This window comes from Epinephelus lanceolatus, chromosome 20 (genome assembly GCF_041903045.1).
Source record: "Epinephelus lanceolatus isolate andai-2023 chromosome 20, ASM4190304v1, whole genome shotgun sequence".
Classification (NCBI taxonomy): Eukaryota; Metazoa; Chordata; class Actinopteri; order Perciformes; family Serranidae; genus Epinephelus; species Epinephelus lanceolatus.
The window spans coordinates 32,959,574-32,984,073 of NC_135753.1; the positions used below are offsets into that span (position 1 = coordinate 32,959,574).

General features: G+C 41.9%; 1 protein-coding gene across 3 annotated transcripts in view; it reads right to left on the reverse strand.

Moving 5' to 3' along the window:
- Positions 1-24,500, reverse strand: part of mpp7a (MAGUK p55 scaffold protein 7a) — a 178,769-nt gene that overhangs the window by 79,661 nt on the left and 74,608 nt on the right. For all 3 annotated transcript variants that reach the window (XM_078162558.1, XM_033639051.2, XM_078162559.1), the window contains exons 5-6: positions 17,096-17,176; positions 5,315-5,446 (exon numbers count right to left, since the gene is read on the reverse strand). In XM_078162558.1, coding sequence (XP_078018684.1) covers positions 5,315-5,446; positions 17,096-17,176 — 213 coding nt within the window. The remainder of the gene's footprint in view (positions 1-5,314; positions 5,447-17,095; positions 17,177-24,500) is intronic.

Here is a 24,500-nt window from a genome sequence, read left to right on the forward strand (position 1 = left end):
AATTAGGGGGTCATAAAAACTGAGTAACTTCACCTCCACAAATGACAAAGTAACAGGAGGACTATTAGGGCCATTTTACACTAAGTGCAAAATTCTGACATATGTCAAAGCCATGTTAGGACATTTATGGGTATGTGCGGTTACGGAGGAATGGGCTGTTCTGCTGGGACACTGGATTTTATTTTTATTCAGAGCAAAACAACATTGTTATTGTCTAAAAATGGTATTACAAGCTGTTCAGAAGTGAACATACGGTGCTGCTGGTGCATATACTTTCTAATTTTGTCATAAATGTAGTCTAAAATGCTGCCCAACTTTCTTTTTTGCAGTCTAACAGAAACTTCTAAGAAAGAGAAGGAGAGCTTTGAGATGCTAAATAGCAGCAGCAAAAAACAGACCAGAGATAAGGGAAGGAGTTCAGAGAGTAACGTATGTTCACAGATTTCACTTCTCCCTGCTACAAATCTTTTTGGAAAATATTCACCGCTGACAAGGTGTGAAAGGTTAATGCGCATAAGAATGACAAATTATGGAGCATAAATTTGGTGTGAAAAGGCCTTCAGCTACACAGCGGTATATAGTGGGAACTGTAGAGGTCCTATTTTCGTCCTGAAAGTTTGTATTACTACAGCACTTCACCCCATTCCCACAAGCGCTACTTGACAAATCTAAGTCTTACTCTCTCGGGACACAGTAATTCTTCAGTGGTCACAAGATAGAGAGGAATCACAGGTTCTGACCGAAGGTGTGTGGACGCAAACAGGATGATGGAAGTCTTTCTCCGATGTTCCAAGTGCCTGCCCCAAAAAAAGCCACAGTGGAGTCTCTTGTTCTGATCTTCTAGGTCATTTAAGCAGCCCTTCTCTACATGCTTCCAACAGGGTTTCCACACATTTTTACTGATGAATTTTCAAAACTTTTCCTTAATACTTTCCCCATTTCCATGACTTTATTAATGTAGTTTAAAATGTGTGGGCCTATACAGAGGTACAGCCATTCATTATTGCACATACTCTTCCCAGGCATTTGCAGATTAACAGCTACTGCTTTCTAACTTTACTTGCTCTTTAGACATTACTGCGACCAACTTGCTGCATACTTGCGTACTTCAGAAAACGCTTAGGCCATGCTGCTCTTTGGGGAATAGAAAACCAAAGATACTTGAGATATGCAATTTGATGTGTGTTTGGATTACAGTTTTGACAAGTCTGGTAGGTACTTATTTCTCAAACGCTTTTTTCATGGACATGTGTAAGGCCCTGATCACACAGAAAGCATTTTAGCAGCAGGAGGCACCTTTTTGTAATTGATTTTATTGAGAATGAACTTTTTGCTGCAGTGCTCTGACCTCCCGGAGTTGAAAAAACTCAGAGCGTAAAAATGCCTCACGTCATCTCCGCTTTTGGTGGTCACGACAACAAGTTTACAGTTGGTAAACAGTGGAGGAGAAACTGGTGGTAGTGGTTGCTGGATACCCAGAGCTATACTGCGCGATGATAGACAGCAGGTTGTCAAACTGCCCCTGAGTCATCCTAAAATATGTCTGGAAACATCCATCATGGATGTGAAGCTCCTGGACCAACTGGTGGTACTCCCCATGATCCAGCCTTTTTTTTAGGGTCTCATGTACCCACACAGATCTCTGTTTATCTGCTGACAGCCTCTCACCCTCTGCCTCAATAATTTAGGAGCTAACTGCTAATAACTGGGGAAAGCAAAATGGTAGATTGATTACACGGAAAGGTTAATCTAAGGACGTGACGGGTTGGTTACCTGGCAACAATAAAGAGGCACAGCAATGCGCAGCGTGGTGCACCTCTCGTTTTGCAACCTACCAAATGCTTTCCGTGTGATTGGGGTCTAATAACTGTTTTGTGACCTTGCTAGAACCTGAGCATTCGAGATACCTCAATAAATTAAGGATGATTGCTGTTATGTCATGTTCAGGCTTCTTGCATTTACAGTAGCTGGCTATTGCTTATCCTGACATCACTACATGTAGATGTAATTCAATCAAATAGGTAATTTGTTAGGCTAAATGTTGACTGTAAATAACGAACCTGTAAACAGCCAACTGTTTGATCTGTAGGCAGAGATTTAGATGGAGATAACGGTCTAATGCTGCTGTACTGTATGAAAGTGCTGCAGTAGCCTCCCACTCAAGCTAACGTTGGCTATCCAGCAGTATTACATGGTATATGCAGGAATCCTGAGGTTAATTTCAAAACCTTTTTAAGACTTTTTTAAGACCTTCCAAAAAAATCTTAAGACCTCATCGCCACTTCAAGCTGTCGTTAGCAGCAACGCATCTTTAACTTACTAAACAGTTGTAGTTTGCAATTAAATCTATGGAGCACAAACATACAACAGAACTCAGATAAGATGAGAAGGATCTTTTATTGTCTTTTGCTCCTCTGTTTGGCGCCTGGACGTGTGCTGTCGCGTGATGTCGCACAGGTATGCGCACAGCCCCGAGTGGCAGTCCGAGTGTGCCTACCTACACATCGTTGTTTGTACTAGTCGCGAGGAGGAAAATAAATTATACATTCATGGATACTTTTTGTCAAAGCTTGAATGCCAAGAAAATTTAATATTTCATAAAATCACGATTAAGACTTTTTAATACTTTTTAAGGGCCTTAATTTTCCGATATTTGATTTATTAACTTTTAATACTTTTTAAGACCCCGCGGACACCCTGTATTAACCGTCACAGCATTATTTAGAGATATACCACAGTGACAGTGAGTATTCATGTATCTTATGTGCCTCAGATCTCAGTGTTAAACCTCAGTTAACCTGCTACACAACAGCTTTTTTCGGCATTTTCCTGTTTTGCTGCATATGTGACACCACATTTCTTCCCCCAAAAGGAGGTGCGGCCTTGGCAATGACAGTCTGGTCGATGTCTAACATGTGATACTGGTGACATTTTAATGGTCTTGCAACGCAGCATGAGATCTGAAATGAGCTTAACGTTGATTTTTATGAACATACTTTAAACACAAGCCACGACAATATTCAAAACTTTTCTAAAACATTCTATTAAAGCCAAACTACTTCCAGGTCTGGGAAACAGTTTTTCTAATTTCATATCATTTCCAGGTATTTTATGACCGTGGGAACCCTGTGCAAGTACAAACACAACTGCATCACACATGACATTTCTGTGACTGCTTACTGGCACAATAGCAGCACTAGTATTTCTTGTTTTCTCTCATGCATACACAGAAAAAGTATGCCCTGCAGCGTAATCCTGTCCATGCCACGGTCAGGCCTAAATTATAGCCACAGGAGATTATGGGCAGCAGTTGTGCCCTGTGGGTCCTATGGGCAGCGAGAGGGCAGCTAAGGCTTTCAAGGAAGAAACGGCTCCACAGCAGTCTCGTGAAACTTGCTTTTCAGTACTCCAATGTGTATGTCATTGTTGCAATGGCAAATTTAGTGGCTGCTGCTGTTACGTTTATGAATAAAATGTATTGTCTAACGCAGGTTGGGAGTTATCATGACTTGATTTCCTGCTATAAATCTAGATTTTAACCTGTTATGCATCAAAGCCTGTAGGGAATGAACATAATTAAATGTACTGGTAGAAAACTAAGCAGCCATTGCAACAATATTGCGGCGATACTGATGATATATTGCATTTAAAGAGCCATATTAAATGAAACCTCCTTTAAAAATGGAGGAGTATTTATAAAAGTGACCCACTGGTGACCCCCGAAAGAACACTGGAGCACCTTCTCTATTTAAAACACACAATAACCAGTGTTCACCCTTAACCTATAAACTCAAACTGAGCCACTATATTACTAGAAAAATATATTCTAGATAATTAACACCTTCTATATTGTGCAATAACAGGTAATATCACACGTCGTAAATGTGTGTTTCAGATGTTCTCAGGAGCCAAATCACTGAGACAAAAAGAATCAGGTCATGTTATGGAATAACACCAGCTAGATGATTAGGCTGACCGGGGCGGGTGTAAATCACATTATGGTTTTGGGGAATGCGATCCAACATCAGACTCGGGAGAGGCCGGAGCAGGAAGCGCCCGCGACAATGTGTTTCGAGAGGGAGAGTGAGAATTCCTCCAAGCCACATTATTACGTTCAGCAGCTCCGCAGAACATGCAATAGGCAGGGACCCAAAAATGGCTTAGGTGTGTTCTCCTTCCCCCGGGGTGTGGTGAGAGGAGTGCGCCGGCCTGGAGCCAAGATGGTGGTCAGGGCGAAAACCACAAAGTGAAAATAGAGGCAGCCGGGGCCAGGACACGTCCGGCGTAGATCAAAGCTGGGCGGGGCCTCAGTGCACAACAAAGTGCTGCGACGACAGACAGATCTTTGACAGGCCGTCCAGGGCTTGAGTGGTGGTGTGTTTATGTGTTGCAGGACTCAGAGGTCAGTCCAGAGAATCGAGGAATCGCAACAAAACAAAATAATCAAAGCTGAAAAAGCTGAAAAGTATGTGGTGCGACCAAAACCAGCACCAATTAGGTTTTGTGGGATTACAGAAGCCCATTCCTAAATGTGCTGCATTAGATGACATGATGGGAATGCACACAGCCATCAGACAACCCATGCAGACAGAGGTCAAGAGGTGGAGTGAAAATGCAAGCAGTGATGTCGCTGCTGTAGAGTTAGGGCCCCGAGGCTGAGGCAGACGGGTGGTTGTTGACGTCTGGGACCGTGTTTGAAGAGCGTAGACGTGACTAACATGTTACAATGAGAGAGCAACACTGACCAGGATAGAAAAGGAAGCCGTTCGCAGACACAGAGCCTAGACTGGCTGAAAATACTCGTGGCCAAGAGCAGGGTAATTGTGGTCGGTTTTGGTGTGCTTACAACTTCAAGGTTGTGGGTTGGATTCCCACAGGCGAGTACCTCAGAAGCATCTATGGTATTGGCTCGACTTGTGGTGTGGATGCTGCTTTGGTACAAGAGGTATCCAGACACTCAGGGATTAGTAAACACAGAGCCAAGATTGCAGGATTGCATGACATAAAGATGTTACCCACAAATAATAAAGGACCTGATGATACATTTATGTTGAAGGCATATTTGATTTAAATTTTTTTATCCCTTAATTGGGGAGCAACATAACAAAAGGTCCCTGGCATCCCCAGGCTCCAGAGATGTTGCGGCCTATGGTTCGGTGCCTTCACACCAAGGCCACTTGGGCGCCTCGAAAACATAATATTTTACAATCTGTTAAGTCTCCAAAACCATCTTCAAATCTTCTGGGAGCTGCTGAAAACCACTACACACGAATCAAACACATAATTTCTCAAGATGACTGACAATGGTACTTACGAGAGGTTCCTTGTTTTTGACCAGTCTTATAATCTTCACAGAATCCTCATCGTCGTCGATGTCTTCAGGCAGTGGAGGTAGTTCGGGGTCATAACTCTTCTGGGCAATAGTGTCATGGACCGACAGGAGGCTCTAGAGGAAGAGAGAAACGAGAGGCAAGGGTTATCAGTCAAACCATTAAGGCCTTAGCTTTACCTCTGTATATTTAGGCAAATCCAGTGTAGCAATACATTCTATTAAGAGTTCAATCTATCATTCGTTTCTTTGAGCAGGACAGAGAAAATGCAGAGACTGCAGGGAGGATGGTTATGAATTGGGGTGCTGGGTGATGGATTTGAACGCATTCGGAGCCAGAAATCGTAGCTACATGCGTTAATTAATTCATGCTCTCCCTCCATACATCTCTCTGATTAAAGGCAACCAGCAGCAGCTCAGGACCACTGCTCACCAGGGACTGTGAATGAAAGGGTGTTTGGTAGGCAGGGGGGGCAACCTTGGCCACCACTTTCAGTACCGATGCTTTCCAGGGCAAGGTGGTGAACACTCGGGGAAGGGATGTTTCTGTACTGTTCGTCGGCGGGCTCAAAGTAATGAAGTTCTCAGTCGCCTCAGATATTTCACACGCTCACGAGCAGACATAAAAAAGAGACGGGACGCAGACAAGAATGATGCCATTGAGACGTTCATTTTTCAAACTATTTAACGACTCCATGTCCGGACCAAGATGCAGCTGGACGCGTGCTGCTTTTTCCGTGGTTGAGCAGAGGGGGGAGAGAGAAGTGAGAAAAACATCTTCCACCCCATGTGCCAGACAAAAGTATAGAAGGAGACAGAGAGTGAGAAAGAGAAGGAGCAAGAGAGAGAGGGGGAGAAGGATATGGTGAGAAGAGGAGCAGTGTGTTTTACGACATGGGAGCATGCTGCAGTACAGCGTTCAAGATGTTGCTAACTGGGAGCAGATGAGAGGAGGAGACACAACTGGAGCTCTGTGGCCCGGATCCACCGAGAGACAAGCTGACCAACAGACGTACAAATGCACACACACCGTTTGTCTTGTAGAATTGTGAGGATTTGGTTCTATTTATTCCCTCAGTCCTACTGTATACTATAAATTATTATTATTTTTATCATTTTTCTTTTCAATTTAAAAGGAACCATGTACAGTTTAAAAATTAAATGTCACCATTTGATGCACTGGATCAGATTAGAGCTTTAGGCTAAATCACATCTGTAGTTCTTTGTCAGGTCAAAAAAAAAAACAAAAAAAAAACACAATGTCAAACAGTACAGAGTAAAAATGAAGTTCAACAAAAAAGAACAGACAAACATGCAATAAAAAGCAACACAAAGCTGCACTAGGGCTGCAACTAATCATTGTTTTCATTGTTGATTAAACTCTTGATTATTTTCTTAATCAAGCGATTAGTTGTTCAGTCTATAAAATGATGACAAATATTGATTAGTGTTTCTCAAAGCCCAAAATGACAGCAGTACAGAAAACAGACAATATCATATTTAAGTAGCTGGAATCAGAGAATTTCTTCTTTTTCCTTAAAAAAAAACAAACAAAAAAAAAAAAAAAACAAAACTCAGATTATTCAGTTATATAAAACTGGGTAGCGATCAATTTAATAGATTAATAACTAATTGATTAATGGTTGCATCTCTAAGTAGCACACAAATGTGTATGGTCATTTAGCCTCTTTCTTTGCAGTAGTTACTCACGTCTCTGTGTTTTTATGTCTCTTTTTAGTTGTTTTGTGACTCTTTCTGGTCATTTGGCTCATCTTTTAATTGCTTTGCATCCATTTGTAGTACGTTTATGTCTCTTTGTGGTCATTTTGTGTCTCTTTGTAGTTGCTTTGCATTTCATTGTAGTCATTTTATGTCTATGGATTATTTGTGTCTCTTTGTAGTCATTTTTTTTTTATTCTGTGTGGTCTTTTTGTATCTCTTTCCGACTGTTTGGCTTATCTTTGTAGTTGCTTAGCATATTATAGTTACCATTTTGTGTCTCTTTGCAGTACTTTTACATCTCATTGTAGTCATTTCATGTCTCTCTCTAGTCATTTTGTGTCTCTTTGTAGTCATTTTGTGTGTCTTTGTAGTCATTTTATGTCTCTTTGTGGTCATTTGTGGTCTCTTTGTGGTCATTTTGTGTCTCTTTGTAGTCATTTTGCGTCTCTTTGTGGTCATTTTGTGTCTCTTTGTGGTCATTTTATGTCTCTTTGTTGTCATTTTATGTCTCTTTGTGTTCATTATTGTGTCTGTTTGTGGTCATTTTGTGCCTCTGCAGTTGTTTTACATCTCATTGTAGTCATTTATGTCTGCAGTTGTTTACATCCATTTGTAGTCATTTTGTGTCTCTTTGTAGTCATTTTGTGTCTCTTTGTAATCATTTTTTGTTTCTTTGTGGTCTTTTTGTGTCTCTTTCTGGCCGTTTGTTCATTTTTGTCTCTTTGTTGCCTTTTGGTAGTTGCTATGTGTCTTCTTCTGGTCATTTGGCTAACCTTTTAGTTGCTTTGCATCTTAGTGTAGCCATTTTGTGTCTCTTTGCAGTAGTTTTGCATCCATTTGTAGTCACTTTATGTCTCTTTGTGATCATTTTGTGTCTCTTTGTAGTTGCTTTGCATCTCATTGTAGCCATTTTGTGTCTCTTTGCAGTTGTTTTGCAGCTGTTTGTGGCCATTGTATGTTTCTCTATGAACTTCTTGTCTCTTTGTCGTCATTTTGAGTTTTGTTTTAGTTGCTCTATGTTTCTCTGTGGTTACTTTTAGTCTCTTCCTGGTCGGTATGTGTCTCTACTGGTGATATTGTGCAGGTGAGGGCCGGGGGGCCCTGGGCTTGTGCCTGGTAAGCCCATTCAGTAGTCGATCCATGGTGCCAACTGGCTGTGAACTGACAGTACTGACAATGCAGGCGTGCTCACTTTCAGCTTTTCACTAAATGAAGTGTTTAAGATAATGTGGCTGAGCTGCTGGCTTGTTAGAAACCAGTCAGATCATCTGGCTGTTTGTATCCTTTGTTCCATTGGACTTTGCTGTACGTAGCAGATATTGCTGTGTTTCAAAACTTTAGCTGTTAACTTGGTGAGTACAAAGTTACCATAACCAGTAGAAGACTCAGACAAAGTGACAAAATTCAGATCCAAGTTGTGAAAACTGGAATTTAACTTATCTTGACCTAATTTCAACTCTTACCCAAAACTTCATCTTGATACAAACCCTAAATAAGGCTGTAACTCAAAACTAGCCGACAGACCAGACAAAAAATAAATACATTTACTCAAATTCCCAGAAGAATACACACTTAAATCCATATTTTTCTCTTTCTCATCCTCCTCCCTGAATTTCTCTTGTTTTCTTGGTCCTGCTGTCCAAACTTCTTTCAATATCATTAATCCTCTCTCTTCTTTTTGTTTTGCTCCTCTTCAGTTTTATCTTTCATGCATTTTTGTTTCCAAAAATGTTCCCAGCATCAGTTTGTTCCTTTCTCAGAACAGGCCTGACAATGTGTTCCTGGCTTTCATCTGCACCGTACATAAACACACACTTTGTGTTGTATTGAATGTCTGGGGATGCTGTCATTATAGTATTGAAATATTCTCTTGGAACGAAGGAAACCAAAACTGTTTGCAGATGAGGACAATAAAAGCAAACTGAATGGGATCCCAAACCTGTGCTGGATATATAACATACTATATATTGTGTTCATAGCACCATGTCAAGACACAGAGGGAGAGGTTGCAGTTTCCACAATGCAGTGATGAGATCATTAATGTTTCAAGACTCAGCACCACATGTGAACATACATGACTTTACAACAGCTGTAGTCAGTGAATGGAAGCAGCACTTCATTCAGAGCTGAATGAAATATAACAGGGCAAATATTTATAGAAGAATGTTTCTGACTTTGTGGCCACCATCTCTTTTTCTGTTTTCTTTACCGTCTTGTTCTTGTTTTTTCTCCCACAGGGGGTTCGAGAAATACAGCTTTAATTTGTCGTCGTATTGAGTTTTCCGAAAATATCCCTCAGTGAACGTGGGCCCGTGCCGTTGCAGCAAATCAGAGGAAATGGAAAGATATTTTGAGTTTGAGGTTGGATACATGTGGTGTTGTGGCTGTCTTTATGGTGTCTGACTGTCAGTCACACCACCTGATCCGGGTCGCGACAACATGTGGGTCAGCCAGACGTCCATCAGACACCCAGTAGGGTGGGACACCCATGCAGGCCTGGTGCCCGAAAAGCAGAAATACAGTGTTTAGCTGACACTGTGCAGCATTAGTCGTGCTGAAACGATTTGCCAATCAATTAGTTGACTGACAATCAACAATTTTGCTGAACGATTTAACATTTTGTTTTCCTGGACAGTGGTGCCTCCAGAATTTTTTCATACAGGACATCCCAAATCTTGGAATGGCACACTGAAACCATAAGCCATTACTGAGTTTCCGGAATCCTGTTATGTTATGCTGTTACAGGCGAAGTTAGTTAAGTTGAAAATAATGTCAGTATGAAAAGTTAAGGAATTGCACACTGATATACCAATGATTATTATTTTTCGGTAAATAATACTAATTATCTGATGTGTAATAGTTACACAACAATCCTGTTTTAATGTGTTATGTATGTCTACATGTGTTAGGCAGTCCTTTGTTCTTCAAATAGGCTAGTAAATACACAGCTTTAATTTGACAGGTACATTGATAGTAAGGAAAAAAACAACTTCAAGGAACAAGCTTCGTCAAGTTTAAGGGATAATCGTAGGGACCCAAAGAGCCTCATCCAGATAAGCTGAGAGTTGAAGGGACCCCGCTGAAAATCATCATGCCAGTTGTTCCTTTGCCAAAATTTAGCCTAAATTTGGAGCATTATTTAGCCCTGTTTCCGTCAAGCTAGGCCAATATGGTTGGTACCAGAACATGTCTTATGTTGTGTTCACACCAAACGTGATGCGAATTTTCATGTTGCATTACACGCACAAGTTTGAATGTTAGAATATTTTGTGTTGACTCGCGTCACATAGGCATGAAATCACCGAATCGATGAATTAACTTTCGCTGGGACGTCCTCTACGTCATATGTCCCTGGAGGATATCAATGCTGATTAGCTTTCACGGCACGAATTGGTTGATGAAGTTCAGATTTTTCAGCTCTTGCAAATAAGCATATGACATGAAATCTCGCTACGTGCTGAATTCACATTTCGCTATTCGCGCATTTGCATCGTGTCCATTGCATCCATCTTGCTGCCCAGCGGGAATTCGCATCTAATCGTGTCTTTACATTGACTTTAGATGTAATTTACTTGCGCAAATTGTTTTATTTGTGCCTGGTGTGAACGCGACACTAGGTTGTCTAGTTTTGGAATATATCTACCTTTGGGCTAGACATAGCGTCTTCAGATCGTTGACCAGGTGAATGTTGGCCTCTAATTATTAGCTACCGTGGGTGGGCCAGCAATCATCTCAGCCCCACTGGCCCCCCTCAGGTGATGCCACTGTTCCAAGATATCATTTTCCATTGCTATTTTGTATGTAATTTGTCTGATTTTAAACTGTGCAAATAAATTAAACTCAAACTCGTCTTACAGTAAAATGTTCAAGTCATGAATTAAGCAAAAATGTCATTCAAGTATCAAACATTTCCTGGATCCAGCTCCTTTCTCTCTTTTCTCTTTTTCTTACGGACTTATTGGTAAAACAAATTTTAAATGTGAGCATACTGACCTTGGGCTTCAGGAAATTGAAATGTGTACCTCCCCTATATTATGAAGTTTTATAAACTCAATGTTTAATAAATGAAAACACATGAACAATTCATTTTAGATAAAAACTAACCTGGTTGTTGCAGTCGTAAATAAAAACTACAAAACAGAGTAAAAATTACAGAGTTAAGAAAACTATATATTTCCCTCCTATGCTCACCTCAACCTTTCCTCCACTGACCTGCCAGTTGCTGTTTCTTCTGAACTCTATCCATCAGGCCTAATATCCTGACCTGAGAGTGTCCTCTCATCGATGGCACTTCCTCAGATCTGGCATTGCTCCCCACAACCACATTCTCCCCCATGGCCGTGCCTAACAACCCGTAACAGAGCCACAGCTAATTCCTTGTAAAAACTCTCTAGGAAGTAGCAATAACAGCTGTATGCTAATAGGTAGCACATGGTACGTGCCCTGGCTGCTGACCGTTGACATGTGAGTACAACTACACAGGTACAAATGTTTTATACGCACACACACAGAAGTCTCTGTATGAAAGCTTTCTTCCTGGGTTGATATGAGTCAGTGGGTCTTGTTATGCCCCGGTGTCGGTGGATTAGCAGCCTAATCAAATCTTGAGTTACATTCTTGTATGGGCCCTGCAGCAGAGGGGAAAGGAGAGCGAGAGATGGAAAGAAAGATGAAGGGAAGCTACCCTTGTTTTCCAGGCGTCCCGTCCTTTCTCAGGTTCGTGTGTTTGTGTTCATTAGGCATAATAGGGATCCTAGAAAAACAGATCACTGAGCTTGACTAAATAAACCTGCTGGTACATTCCTGGCATTGGCCTCTCATTAAAGCCCCCCGGCCCTGTCACCAGCTCACTCGTTTTTCAGCTGGCGCTGCCGGATCGGTGCAGGGTAACTGCTTTTGCCCAGGCGGGAAGGACCCTGCTGTGTGCGTTCTGCCTTGGAGACGCTGCTGTAGGCCAGCTGGGATTTGACACTCACCTACGCCCATCCTCCCTAAGCCTTGAACCTCGGCACGCACCGCCCTGAGTCAAACACATTCTCCGAGCCTGTAAACACACACCTACCTCCAAACACGATGGCGGAAACAGCCGGCCATCATAATTGGCACTTTCATCACTGTCAATATTAGTCTTGCTGAGGGGGGCTAATATGGGTGCAAGTTGTTTTTTCATGTGTGAATCGTAAAAGAGAAAGTTTGAGGCGAGGAAGAGAAAGAGAGAGGGGAGTTTTAAAGCGCCTGATTTATATCCCCACCCTAGGAATGGATCATTTCAGCCATAATTAAGAGTGATACAGTTACTATCGCACAGAGACGCCATTCAAAGGCAGCAGCCATCTGCTTGTGTTTTACACCCCCGGTCCTGTGATTTATACTGGGCCTGGCTGGTATGGTATCAAGTGCCCTGGAGGACAGATGGAGAGAGAGAGAGAGAGAAAAGTTTTAATGCTTTATCCTCCAAGTCCACATGCTGCCTACGGTTTGAGACACAATGTCAGGAAAACACCAACGTAAGTGTGTTACAGGCAAAGCCCTCCCTCCAAACCAAGGTGCTGGAACTCATCTACTGTGGGCCGAGTGTTCCAGCTGGAGACAGCAAGAGTGTTTAAGGCCCAGGTGCTCAAATCTTGAACCAAGAGTAAGAGGTCATGAAGTTGAGAGGCAGAGAAACTGTGTGCAAGTTTGTGAACATATGCAGATGTCAATCACTCAGCCTCACAACACCAGGAGTGATGCTTCAGATCTAAAACGGACACACTGCAGCGTGTGGTAACTCGTGAGGTGAGAAAAAGAAGATCCAGCTCACTTTGATGTTTCGATGAACAGATTCACATACTGTTCCTGTATGATCTACACGGCGTTTTTTTTTGTAGCATCTCACAGCCGTGGAATGTTTGAAATAAATCTTTGTTGCGATTCTAGTTCAGTGGTAAAATACCAAAGCACTACGGGTCGCCTCCCTTGGCCTCGGCTGCTTCTGTGCTTCTGACAGTGCTATCGGCTGGCAGTAAAGGAAGCAGTAGCTGAATATTTTCCATTGTCAGGGTGGAATTGTTTGGCTGACCTCCGTCTGCACCGGAGTGCAGGTCGGCTGAGTGGCGTGTGGAGGTGGTGGGAGAACTGACTGACAGCAGTGAATAGAGAAAGCAAAAAGAAAGAAGAGTAACAACAAGTAAATATTAGTGAAGCTTTCGCTGAGCAGAGAAAGACGAAGCTAGAGAGAAGTTTCTGTCCCAGTGCAGAGGTGGCATTATTAACACTATATATATCTGATGTAGTCTAATAAAGCTGTTTCAGTGGCCTCTCTGGCTGAAAGTCTGTTGACACACACACCGATAAACACTCCCACATCACTGCAGCAAAGGTGAAAAGTTAAATCACTAAAGGTCAGCAAAAACAAGATTTTCAGGAGGTGTTGAGTTGCTGGATGGTCGGTCCAGAGTTGACCTCAAAGCCCAAAGTAAACAGATCAATTCTGGAGCTGAAGAGTCGGCAGTGGTCAGAGCTTCTGTTAAAGCTTCAGTTGGTCACTTTTATAAAAATGACTTTTTGTCATATTTGCTGAAACTGTCACTAAATCTCGACAGTTGTCATGAGCAGTGACTGACATAACTGACAACTGCGTTAGAGACTCCTCTGTTCTGATTGACTGTTTTCGTTTAGAGATGATGGATTCTTGCAAATGCCATTAGAAGCACTCAAGGAAACACACCTTTTTTTTAATCTACATATTATCTGTCTCATATACAATACTTGCTATACTCGCTAAACGAAAACAGTTAAGCAGAAATGAGGAGTCTCTAATGCAGTTGTTAATCATATCAGTCACTGCTGATGAGTTACCAACAACTGTTTCACCATGGTTTCTACAGCTTACAGCAAGATAGATTTAAGACTTTAATAATAACTTAATACATTTTATTTATGTAGCACCGTTCAAAACACAGTTACAAAGTGCTGTATAATAAAACTAAACACATTTAAAACACAAGGAGAATGAAACAAACTAAAATGTCATGAAATGTCTTCTAAGAAAGAAAAAAAAAAGATTGGCCAAAACTAAAATGAAGATAATAAATGGAAATTAAACTCGATAAGACTTTAAGACTTTTCATTTTACTCAGAATGAACAATTTTACAATATCAAAAACTGAAAAATCAAACCATCTGGGGTCAGGGAAAATTTTGCATAAAATGTTTATTGTGACAAAAACACGACATTTTGGGGGAAAAAGGTGGCGTTTGTTGGCAAGTTTTCTTGGCGTTCCTCACTCTCCAGAACTCAGCTGCTCGTCTTCTCACACACTCCCACACCCGTGACCACATCACCTCCATCCTTCATAACCTCCAATGGCTCCGCATCCCCCAGCGTATCCACTTCAAACTCCTCATCACCACTTACAAAGCTCTCCACAACCTGTCTGAGCTTCTCCATTGGCACACTCCCTCCCACACTCACTCTCAGGTGTGCTGATGCCAACCTCCTGGGCCTTTTCCATCACTGCTCCCACCCTCTGGAGCTCACTCCCTCAACACATCAGAGACTCCTCCTCATTCTCCACCTTCAAAAAAAACCTCAAATCACACCTTTTCAAAACTGTCTACAACATTTAAATACAGTGTACTTCACCCTTTCTGCATTATTATTTTTTATTTTTTGCTGTTGTTGTTCTCTGTAAAGCGTCCTTGGGTATATAAATCCAGTGTGTTACATGTTGGATTGCAATGCCTTAATTCACATTGCACTGAGTTTACGCATTACTGGTTTCAGCTATGCCACAAAATCTTGGTTGAATAGCCAGTGTTTGTTTAATTTGCACTTTCCCGTGTCATCCAGGGTACAGTGACAGCTATCCAGCAGACAGTGGATCCTCTGCACTGAGCATCCTGACCAGAAACAAATTATAAAGGGTGTTGGTCCTCTATCCTGATCTGCGTAAATTATTTAATAAATGCAGGTATGTATTATTTGGCAAATTGACAACGTAACTTCCAAAAAAAAATAAAGAAATCCTACTTCCCATGTCATAGCATTTTTAAGACTTTTAAAGATTAATTTAAAACACTTTAATAACAATTAGGGCCTTTTTTTTTTTAGATGAATGAATTCGGTGCCTTTTAAGACTTTTTAAGGACCTGCAGGAACCCTGTTTTAAGTCAGAAGAGAGAAAGTGCAGGGACCGCTGGAAACTTAGATCGAAGTCCAACTGGCAATACTTAAATCTGTATTGGATTTATTCAACAGTTCTGAAAATATCAGAATCCACGCATCAAGAAAATGTAGAGGGGAAAGGACACTCCACTATACTGTTACCTAATGCTGTCAAAAGTATTCCATACTTTTTCGATACTGCGTGTTTAAAACCATCCAAGCTCTGTTAAACATTTGATAGTACTGAAAGTGCAGAAGCTATTCAAACAAAACAGGAGAAAAGAAAGAGACCTACAATCAGACTTTCTTCTCAAAGCAGCGCAGATGAAACAACAGGGAAGGACATTAACTGGTCCTCAACCTGTGGCTATGACAGCATTCCCTCCAGTGACAAACCCAGGACACGACTCTGTTAATTAAAAATATTTGTGTACCTGAGACTTTTTTTTCTTTTTACTCTGGTATCAAAAGAGGTATAATCTTTTTTTATACTAGTGCTGTATCGTTTTAAACTACAGTATCATGACAACCCTGAACAATACTACAAGTATCCTAGATCCATGACTCTAACCACACACATGAGAGGGCAGGATATTGTATTGGCCTTTGTGTGTGTGTGTGTGTGTGTGTGTGTGTGTGTGTGTGTGTGTGTGTGTGTGTGTGTGCACCTGGCCCACAGTTCCATCTCCAGCCGTCACCTCTCCTCACCTCATCAGTCGAAGACGCCGAGCTTCCTGATCGATGACTTTCACAAGCTCTGTGTTTTGATGGATTGACCCGATGCCACGCCAAATACCTCCGCTGTAAGCGCAATTAAAATAATAAACGCAGGATTTCTGACACAGGCATGCCTCATGGCGAGCGCGGTAATCATTTACCGGCGCATTTCATTTCTCGGTTGACAGAGACAAAGGAGATCACCACGTCCCCATGTAGCAAAGCAGGAGAGCGGGGCTGTGATAGATTGCGACCGTTTGTCTTCGGGATAGTGGCTGTGCGAGTCTTCGAGTGTGTATCCACCGCTACGTGTCTGTGTGGGGTTGTGTGTGCTGATTGCTGGTTAAGTGTGATGAACTCAAATATACATGACCCCGTTCTCAAGCCTTTCTACGTGTCACAGTACATCTATTGTAGTGGTAAGTCTGTGTCTGTGTGTGTGTGTGTGTGTGTAGCTGTATTGTTTTAATTTAATAGAAATTAATCATGACATCACTAGTGCAGACATTCAAAAACCCACATGCTGATCTGACATGTAAGCCTGATCCTTTTGGGAACCCCCCATCTTTTCACAATCCTTGACACTGAGAGGTATTGAATATTTGTATGCACTGTACTGTAAGTGTGTGTGTGTGTGTGTGTGTGTGTGTGTGTGTGTGTGTGTGTGTGTTGTGGTGGGAGAGGACTTCATACTGAGCTGTTGTTTCTGGCAGACCCCAAATAAGCATGACGACAGCGCATTAAAAAAGGAGCTCGTCCAGCTCCCCTTCTATCCCGCCATCGTGCAGGCAGCTCCGTCTGGCTGAGACACCTGCAGGGGCCTGATGGATAGCCAGTGATGCATTTGAAAATAAGAACGTGTAAATTCATTTTGTAGCTGTCCGTGTCTGGCTAACTAGGCCAGCAGACGCCGCCAAGGAGACAAGAAAAAGCACGGGCTGGATTGAACCACCATATCATTGTGTGTATGGCGATACACACTGTATATGTGATGACATCAGTGAGGACATGAGCCAAAGTTTGTGTTTGACTCAGTGTGTGGTGGCCAGAACTGTCTGATATTTCTTTAAGATAACACTGTGGTCTTCCACAATGAGGATAAAGTGCCTGTAGCTCTTTTACATTTGCAGATTATACAATGAATAAAGGCTGTAATAAAGACCAGGAGCCAAACTTACCTTCACGTGGGGTCTGGCCAGTAGTTTGAGAAGCTCTTTGATTTCTCCATTGGCTGATTTTCCTTCCAGCTCCTCAGACAACTAAAGAGGAGAAGACACAGAATGTTCACACAATCAGGGAAGACTATCAAATATGCTGTGAAGAAATTAAAAACCCACTGTCCTCTGTAGAGACGCTTATTTGGTAACACTTCACTTGACGGTATCTACATAAGAGTGACATGACACGGAACCTGTCATGAACATTATGTACATGTCATTAACGTTTATGACTGCTGTCATTAAGTGTCATTCGTTTTTTATAATGACAAGTTGACATTAATCAAAGTGACATTACCAGAAGTTGTCTTTGTCATGACAACTTGACATTCAATTTGTTTGGGATGTCTTGATTATGACAACTTGACATTAACCAGGATGACATTACCAGAAGTTGTCTTTGTCATAACAACTTGACATTAACAAGAAATGCACCTCTTTTTGTGTTTATGACAAGTTGCCAAGTTGTCATAATAAGGACATCCCAAACAAATTTAATGTCAACTTGTCATGACAAAGACAACTTCTGGTAATGTCACTTCAATTAATGTCAAGTTGTCATAATCAAGACAACCCAAACAATGTCAACTTGTCATGACAAAGACATGTTCTGGTAATGTCATCCTGGTTAATGTCAAGTTGTCATTATAAGGACATCCCAAACAAATTTAATGGCAACTTCACATTAATCAAAGTGACATTACCAGAAGATGTCTTTGTCATGACAAGCTGACATTAAATGTGTCTGGGTTGTCATGACAAGGACAACTTCTGGTAATGTCACTTTAATTAATGTCAAGTTGCCATAATCAAGACATCCCAAACAAATGTAATGTCAACTTGTCATGACAAAGACAACTTCTGGTAATGTCACTTTGATTAATGTCAACTTGTCATAATCAAGACAACCCAAACAATGTCAACTTGTCATTACAAAAACCGAATGACACTTAATGACAGCAGTCATAAACCTTTATGACATGTACATAATGTTTATGACAAGTTCATGACCGTGTCATGTCATAGTTATGACAATGTCATGTCACCCTTATGTAGATACTTTCAAGTAAAGTGTTACCGATTATTTTTTATGATGATTGTCCTGTTTTCAAAGCCATATTTCAACACTGTCTATATTTAAAAACTGATTCTATTATATATGAAGATTACCAGAGATAGATGTAATGGAAACTACTGCAAAACCATGTGTAAAAAGCACAGTTGTATACTCAAGGGCACTGGCTGTGTTTGTACTTTGAGGCAGCCCCGGCCAACAGGGGCCCATCACACAGAGAAAGTGATATTGTGCTAAATTAGGTGCATCTTAACAGGAGGCAAGGTCACACCTTGTCATGGGGCCGAGAATTTTGCACATGTTGTCATTTTTCTCTTGATTAAATTTACGATTCAACTGGATCATTTTTCAATGGAAGTCTCAGGAACAAAAGAAAACAGTCCATTCCTCTTGGAAACAATGGGAGCTGTGAGAGCATCTCTGAGCAGAGGGACCGAGCTGGACCGCGTTCATGATGAATGTCTGGTAGCTCTGAGACGAGTGACTCTGCTTCTAAAGCCCAGGCCACGCTCCTCCGTCTGCGCTCTGATTTATGGATGATCCTCCTTGGACATGGTGCGAGCGTGGAGGGGAGAGGCGAGCCGTTGCACACAAAGACGCGCCTGTGCTGAGCTGGGATCAGGGGATGATGTCGACTGCACAAAGAGGGCCAGTGGAGACTGGGGTGTGAAGGGAGAGCTAACAGTGATACCAAGAATTACACAAACGTGCACTGTCATGTTTCATCTCTTGTGTGTGTGCATGCATGAACAGATGGTCGCACTGAACATGATGTGTGTATTTTGTACTGCATGTATGCTAAAAATAAGACATCAAAGCAATCTGTGGTGTCTTTATATTATGATTTGATGCACGTTGCCTTCACTTCAGAATTCAAGCAGCATTATTTTAAGAGTAATTAAATGTAGAGCAGAAATTATTAATCGCAAAGTTAAATGACAACTATTGTGTTAATCGGTTATGGTCAGCTTTTGAGTAACTTGCCATACACATATTGAAAATAAACATCTTTGCATTTTGGGCTGCTGCTCGGACTAAAGAAGTAATCTGAAGACGTCAGTGACCTTGAGCTTTTTTCACTACATGGCTCTGCAGTGGTCAAGTATGTTTTTTTTTTTTGTATGTCATGTTTGATGTAACAAACATGCTGGAAAGCAGGTTAGTAAACAGCAGAAAGCAGCACAGAGGCCAGAGAAAATGCCACATGCTGACTAATTTGCAAAGATTAGTCAGCATGTGACAGAGGCCAGAGAAAATGCCACATGCTGACTAATTTGCAAAGATTTCTCAGCTCTGCTTTGACGGCACAGACAAAAATGATGGTGGCCTGTCATTGCATCACGCCACAAAAGGGGCAAAAATTAGTGCATCACTGCAGGTGTCGTTTCTATCACTGATGATCGGAGCTGATCGGAGCTGGAACTGATGATTAAATTCAATTATAACCTTTCCCTTTAAGGACAAAAGCTGTTAGTGGGCTTTTTTGTCCAGTGGGAAAGGGGTTTTCATTTCTTAATATAGACAATTAATGAAGACGATAGTTGGTAGACTAATGAAACTTAAGGGAGCGCTTGTTACATGTTTATTAATAGTAAATAATGTCACAAAAAGTCTGGTTTCTAATCATTTTTGTAAAATACATACATACTGACGTAAAACACGAGGACAAAATTATTGCTTTGGACCACAATGATGCTTTTTCTTAACCATACCGGGGCGTCAGGACAGAGGGCTGACTGTAAAGCCTTCAGAGACAATATATGGACCTGCATTTGTATAGCACCTTTTCTAGTCATCCGACCACTCAAAGCACTTTTCACACTACGAGTCACATTCACCCATTCACACACGCATTTATACACTGGTGGCCAACGCTACCATACAAGGTGCCACCTGCGACTCAGTTTTTAACACACACACACCGATGGAAGCATCATCAGGAGCAATTTGGGGTTCAGTATCTTGCTCAAGGATCAAACCAGACAGGAGGAGCAGAGAGGAGGAGCTGGGGATCGAACCACTGATCTTCCGATTGGTGGACGACCCGCTCTACCTCTGAGATGATGATGATGATGATGATGATGATGATGATGATGATGATATGTGATTTTGAGATTCACATATAAATAGTAGTTGGTGTATTAACTAAAGAATGACTTGAATAAAAGAATAAATAATAACAGTTGGGAGATAAACGAACAGGTCAGTCGTCGCTACAAATCACCTCACAGTGGATGAAAATGTGGCTGGTCACTTGAAATTAGGGCTGTGTATTGGCAAGAATCTGGCGATACAATATGTTAAATGATACAGGGGTTATGATTTAATATATTGTGATACTGTAGGCAAGGTAACATTTTTTAAAATCAAATTTTACTGTCACCTCCCACACCAACACATCACCATATGCATAAAAATTTAAATTTAAATTTAACATCATCGTTCAACATCATCGCACTAGTTTCTGCGCTATCTGGACAAAGGAATTAACATTTAGCTCTATTAGTACAAATTAAACAATTAAAATCTATAGTGTTTTTGAGAATAATACAAATAAAAATAAAAATAATATTAAAATACCCAAGCATATGGATTCATTCTTACACCCCTAATTCAAAATATTCCCTTTAATAAAATGTTAAGTTAAAAAACAAAAACAAACATAAACAAAATGCTCAGTTCTTTGACACCTGTTACATAGCGATTAACCCTTCAGCACAGATTGTGTCTGGTAAAAGTGTCAGCATGAAGCAGTGCCGCAAAGAAGCGTGAAGAGACACATGGATCATTTCGGTGCCTCTGCTGTCGTCACCTAACAGATAAGTTGAACAGGGAAATTTCTCCAAAACGCAGCGTGCTCCTTTAAGGCAGACGATGACAGAGGTTGGGAAAACCTACAGTTTGTTTGACTAACGACCCCTGCGGTGCGGGAGTAAAGTAACAGAGGTGAGGCAGAGGTAAAGGCAGGGGGCCGAGGGTTAGACTGGGGTTAGGGAGGACGCTATGTCACTTTACCCCAGGATGGGAACATGTGCTTTCGCCTGGTGGTGGTGGTGGTGGTGGTGGGGGGTGTCTTTTCATTATTTCCATGAGCTTTGACCCCCCCCCCCCCCGAGGGAGAGAGACCACGCTAATGAATAGTCACAGTGGTCAAGGTTACTCTGACTGAACCTCAGTCAACCCTGCATTACTTCACTTTCTCAAATATACAGAATAATAGCATCTGAGAGGTCGGAGGGAGATGGAGGAAGTGTGAGGAAAAACAAAATGTGACAGGGAAGAAGTGGAGATAAAGACCCCAAACAAAGAGATATCTTCTCACATGATCAGAGGGGAGAAGATAACACGGAGTAGGAGAGAGGTGGAGATGGAGGGGAGTCGGGGGTCAGGGTCTTTAGTGAGGGAAAATCTCTCGCTCCGATACGTCGTCATCCATCATCTCATTGCCAAGCTGTTTACAGCGAGGGAGGCAGACAACGAAAGACAGAGAACTGTAAATTTCCAGTCCCTCATACTGTCCTATTAAAGCACCTTGTCCCATAACTCAGCACGCAGGACAGATGGGACATGTTTGACAACATGCTCTGCTCTCTGCCTTCATGCTCCTATGTTGGAGTCATATTTTCCATCCTCAGACCTTCGCAGAGAACGAGGGAGGGGGCAAAGAAAAAAAAGATGCCGGTCTCCTTTGAGACTGTTTATTTCATTTGTAAAATGTCATGGCAGGCACTGCAGTGTTTAGATAAGTTTGATCCCAGCATGTCAGTTTATAGCTCTCCCCTGAACCCAAGCAGCTCAGGGCTCATTGCTTTGATTTATAGCTGCCAATATATCACGCTGACCTTATTTCAAAGTGCTTTTATTAAGACATATTAAAACTACTAACCTTTAATTTAGAGAAATCTGACCTCAGCCATCCGTTTCGTACCGTGGATAAAATGCGCTTTGGCTTGATTTATTGTGCAACTGATCAATAATACACCCATCGACTAAAGTACGTTTTTAACCTGGTTTCATTCTCATACAGCATTTTGATTAGATTTTACACAGTCGTGCACGAAGATGTTTTCCTATTATTATATTTTATAGCTTTCAATAAAAGTTTTAAAGTGTCACGGTCGACATACTGGCCTTCACACTCTTAGAGAAATGAAATTGAAAAGGAAATAATGAATAGATGAATTTCTCTCATGCAAATAATCAAATTTCTATCTGAAAAAGAAGTGACTTCAATCCAAATGTATTTGTAATGGGGTCATTCTTGCAATCTGTACAGTGTATCACTGGAACTATTTAAGATGCCTTTGCTGAACTTGTAGTTTAAATAACAATAATGACTTGCAGGCGTGCTTATATACAGCTTGAGCTTTGTCACGCATAAACTCAAAAGTTGTATGTATGGAAAACAGAGCCTCTCTTTGAATAAGAGGATAACAGTGTGATGGACAAGAAAATTAAGTTCAACAATGAGAAATAAAAGCTGTAAAGGAAGGAGAAAGCTTTAAAGCCTTAATTAGCTGTGAAAACTGACATAAATTAAGCCCGCTTTTCTGTCTGTCTCTGTCCCATCACTGGCTGTACATCTGGACTGTAGACCAGTGCCCTCTGATGGCACCCAGTGGTCTTCCCCAGTAACAGCAGTATTTGGGTGAGATGAAGACATTGGGAACTCGGCCAGAGGAGGAAAAGGAGGCTTTGAGTGGAGGAGGATACGAGTCAGCCACCAGGACATACAGTCTCAGTTCAGGAGATGGACACTGATCTGGAACGAGGGGCTGGCATTCAGCGGCGTGTGTGTAGCTTTTCGACAGGACTGATAGAGACTGATGGGATGGACAGACTGGAGCGTACACGGAGTTGGCTCTCGTGTGAGGCTGATTTGCCCCTTTTGATTAATGTAATGTGGTATTTTGCATTCCACAACGAAGCAAGAGTGCTTCTATTTCAGTCTTAATGAGGGCTGGAGAGAAACTGTGTGTGTATGTACATCCATAAAAGTGTGTATGCAGTCACCCACCGACATGTCTTTATATGTATGTAATACACCGCCTATTCCCTGGGCCCGGTATCGATCGTGTTTCAGCCGGTGCTCGTTTGTTTGAGCAGTGGCAGTCACCTGCTGTGTGTGCTAGACACTGCAGCCAGGGGCAGACGGGGGTTGAAGTGTCATTTTATGTTAGGCAATAAATTAAGCCTCCATTACCTGAAACCCAAGCCCGAAATGAATTTCATCTAACTGTAGATCTCTCCCGTTGCACTTCAGCCCTCAGCCACCACTTCAATAGCGTTCATTTGGAGCGGTGACACGGGTGAAAAACAATCCGCTTTAAAAATACACTGCAACGCTCCGGGTTGGGAGTTTTTCTTTTTTTTTCTGACCAGCCCATGAAGGGGGACTCAGGATTGCGGTGTGCTGTGAGACGCTTTGATACACCATCTCTGGGATTTATTCCGATACCTGATAATCCCGAGGAGACGCTTTGCGGGGCATTTACCAGGAAGCATAAATTTGAAAGTCTGTAATTTGACAAAAAGAATGAGAAATAAAATCTTTAAGGGGGAGGGGAGATGGTGTCTGATAGCTGGGGGTCTCTTGAACAGTATGTAGCCTCCTGCCACAACCTGGGGAGGCAGAGCAAAGAGAAACAGAGGTGATCCTTCACACTCTGCAGGCTGCTTGAATCTGGCATAATGCTTGTTCTGGTGTTATCTGGTTAGTGGTGTCCTTTGCCAGGGCTAACAGCAGGGTAGGACAAACACACAAAAAGAAGCAATAAAACGTCTATTTGAGAATATGGTGCCTGAAGACTCAAACTGCGCCATCCTGGTTTGGTTAAGGGACCTAGGTGGTTTGGGACTCCCGTCATCTGTGTTGGCGTGTGCGGACCGTCCAGGATGGAACGTTCTGGCTCCTCCGCTGACACTTATGGCCTGTAAGGTCAGGAAAACCACTCTGAACCACAAGACAGCCTTTCTTTTCGTGACAGTCTCGGGACACTCTGGAGTCTCTCCTCCCCGGTCTTTACCCCAACCGACTGTACAAACTTCAGCCCCTCTTTCTCTCGTCTTTCCCTTGACTCGGTACTAATTAGGATGATGTATGGCTGCGGGCTCTTTAGAAGGGGTGGAATAGTCGGAGGCACTTTGATTACAATAAACAGAGCTGGGGATTTCAAACAAAACCGCACACCAGTAAAAGGTCTCCGTTCACTGTGCCAGGCTGGTTCTTGGGTTTACACAGGTGTGTGTGTGTGTTCGTGTGTGTGCACACATGCGGATGTGAGCGGGGTG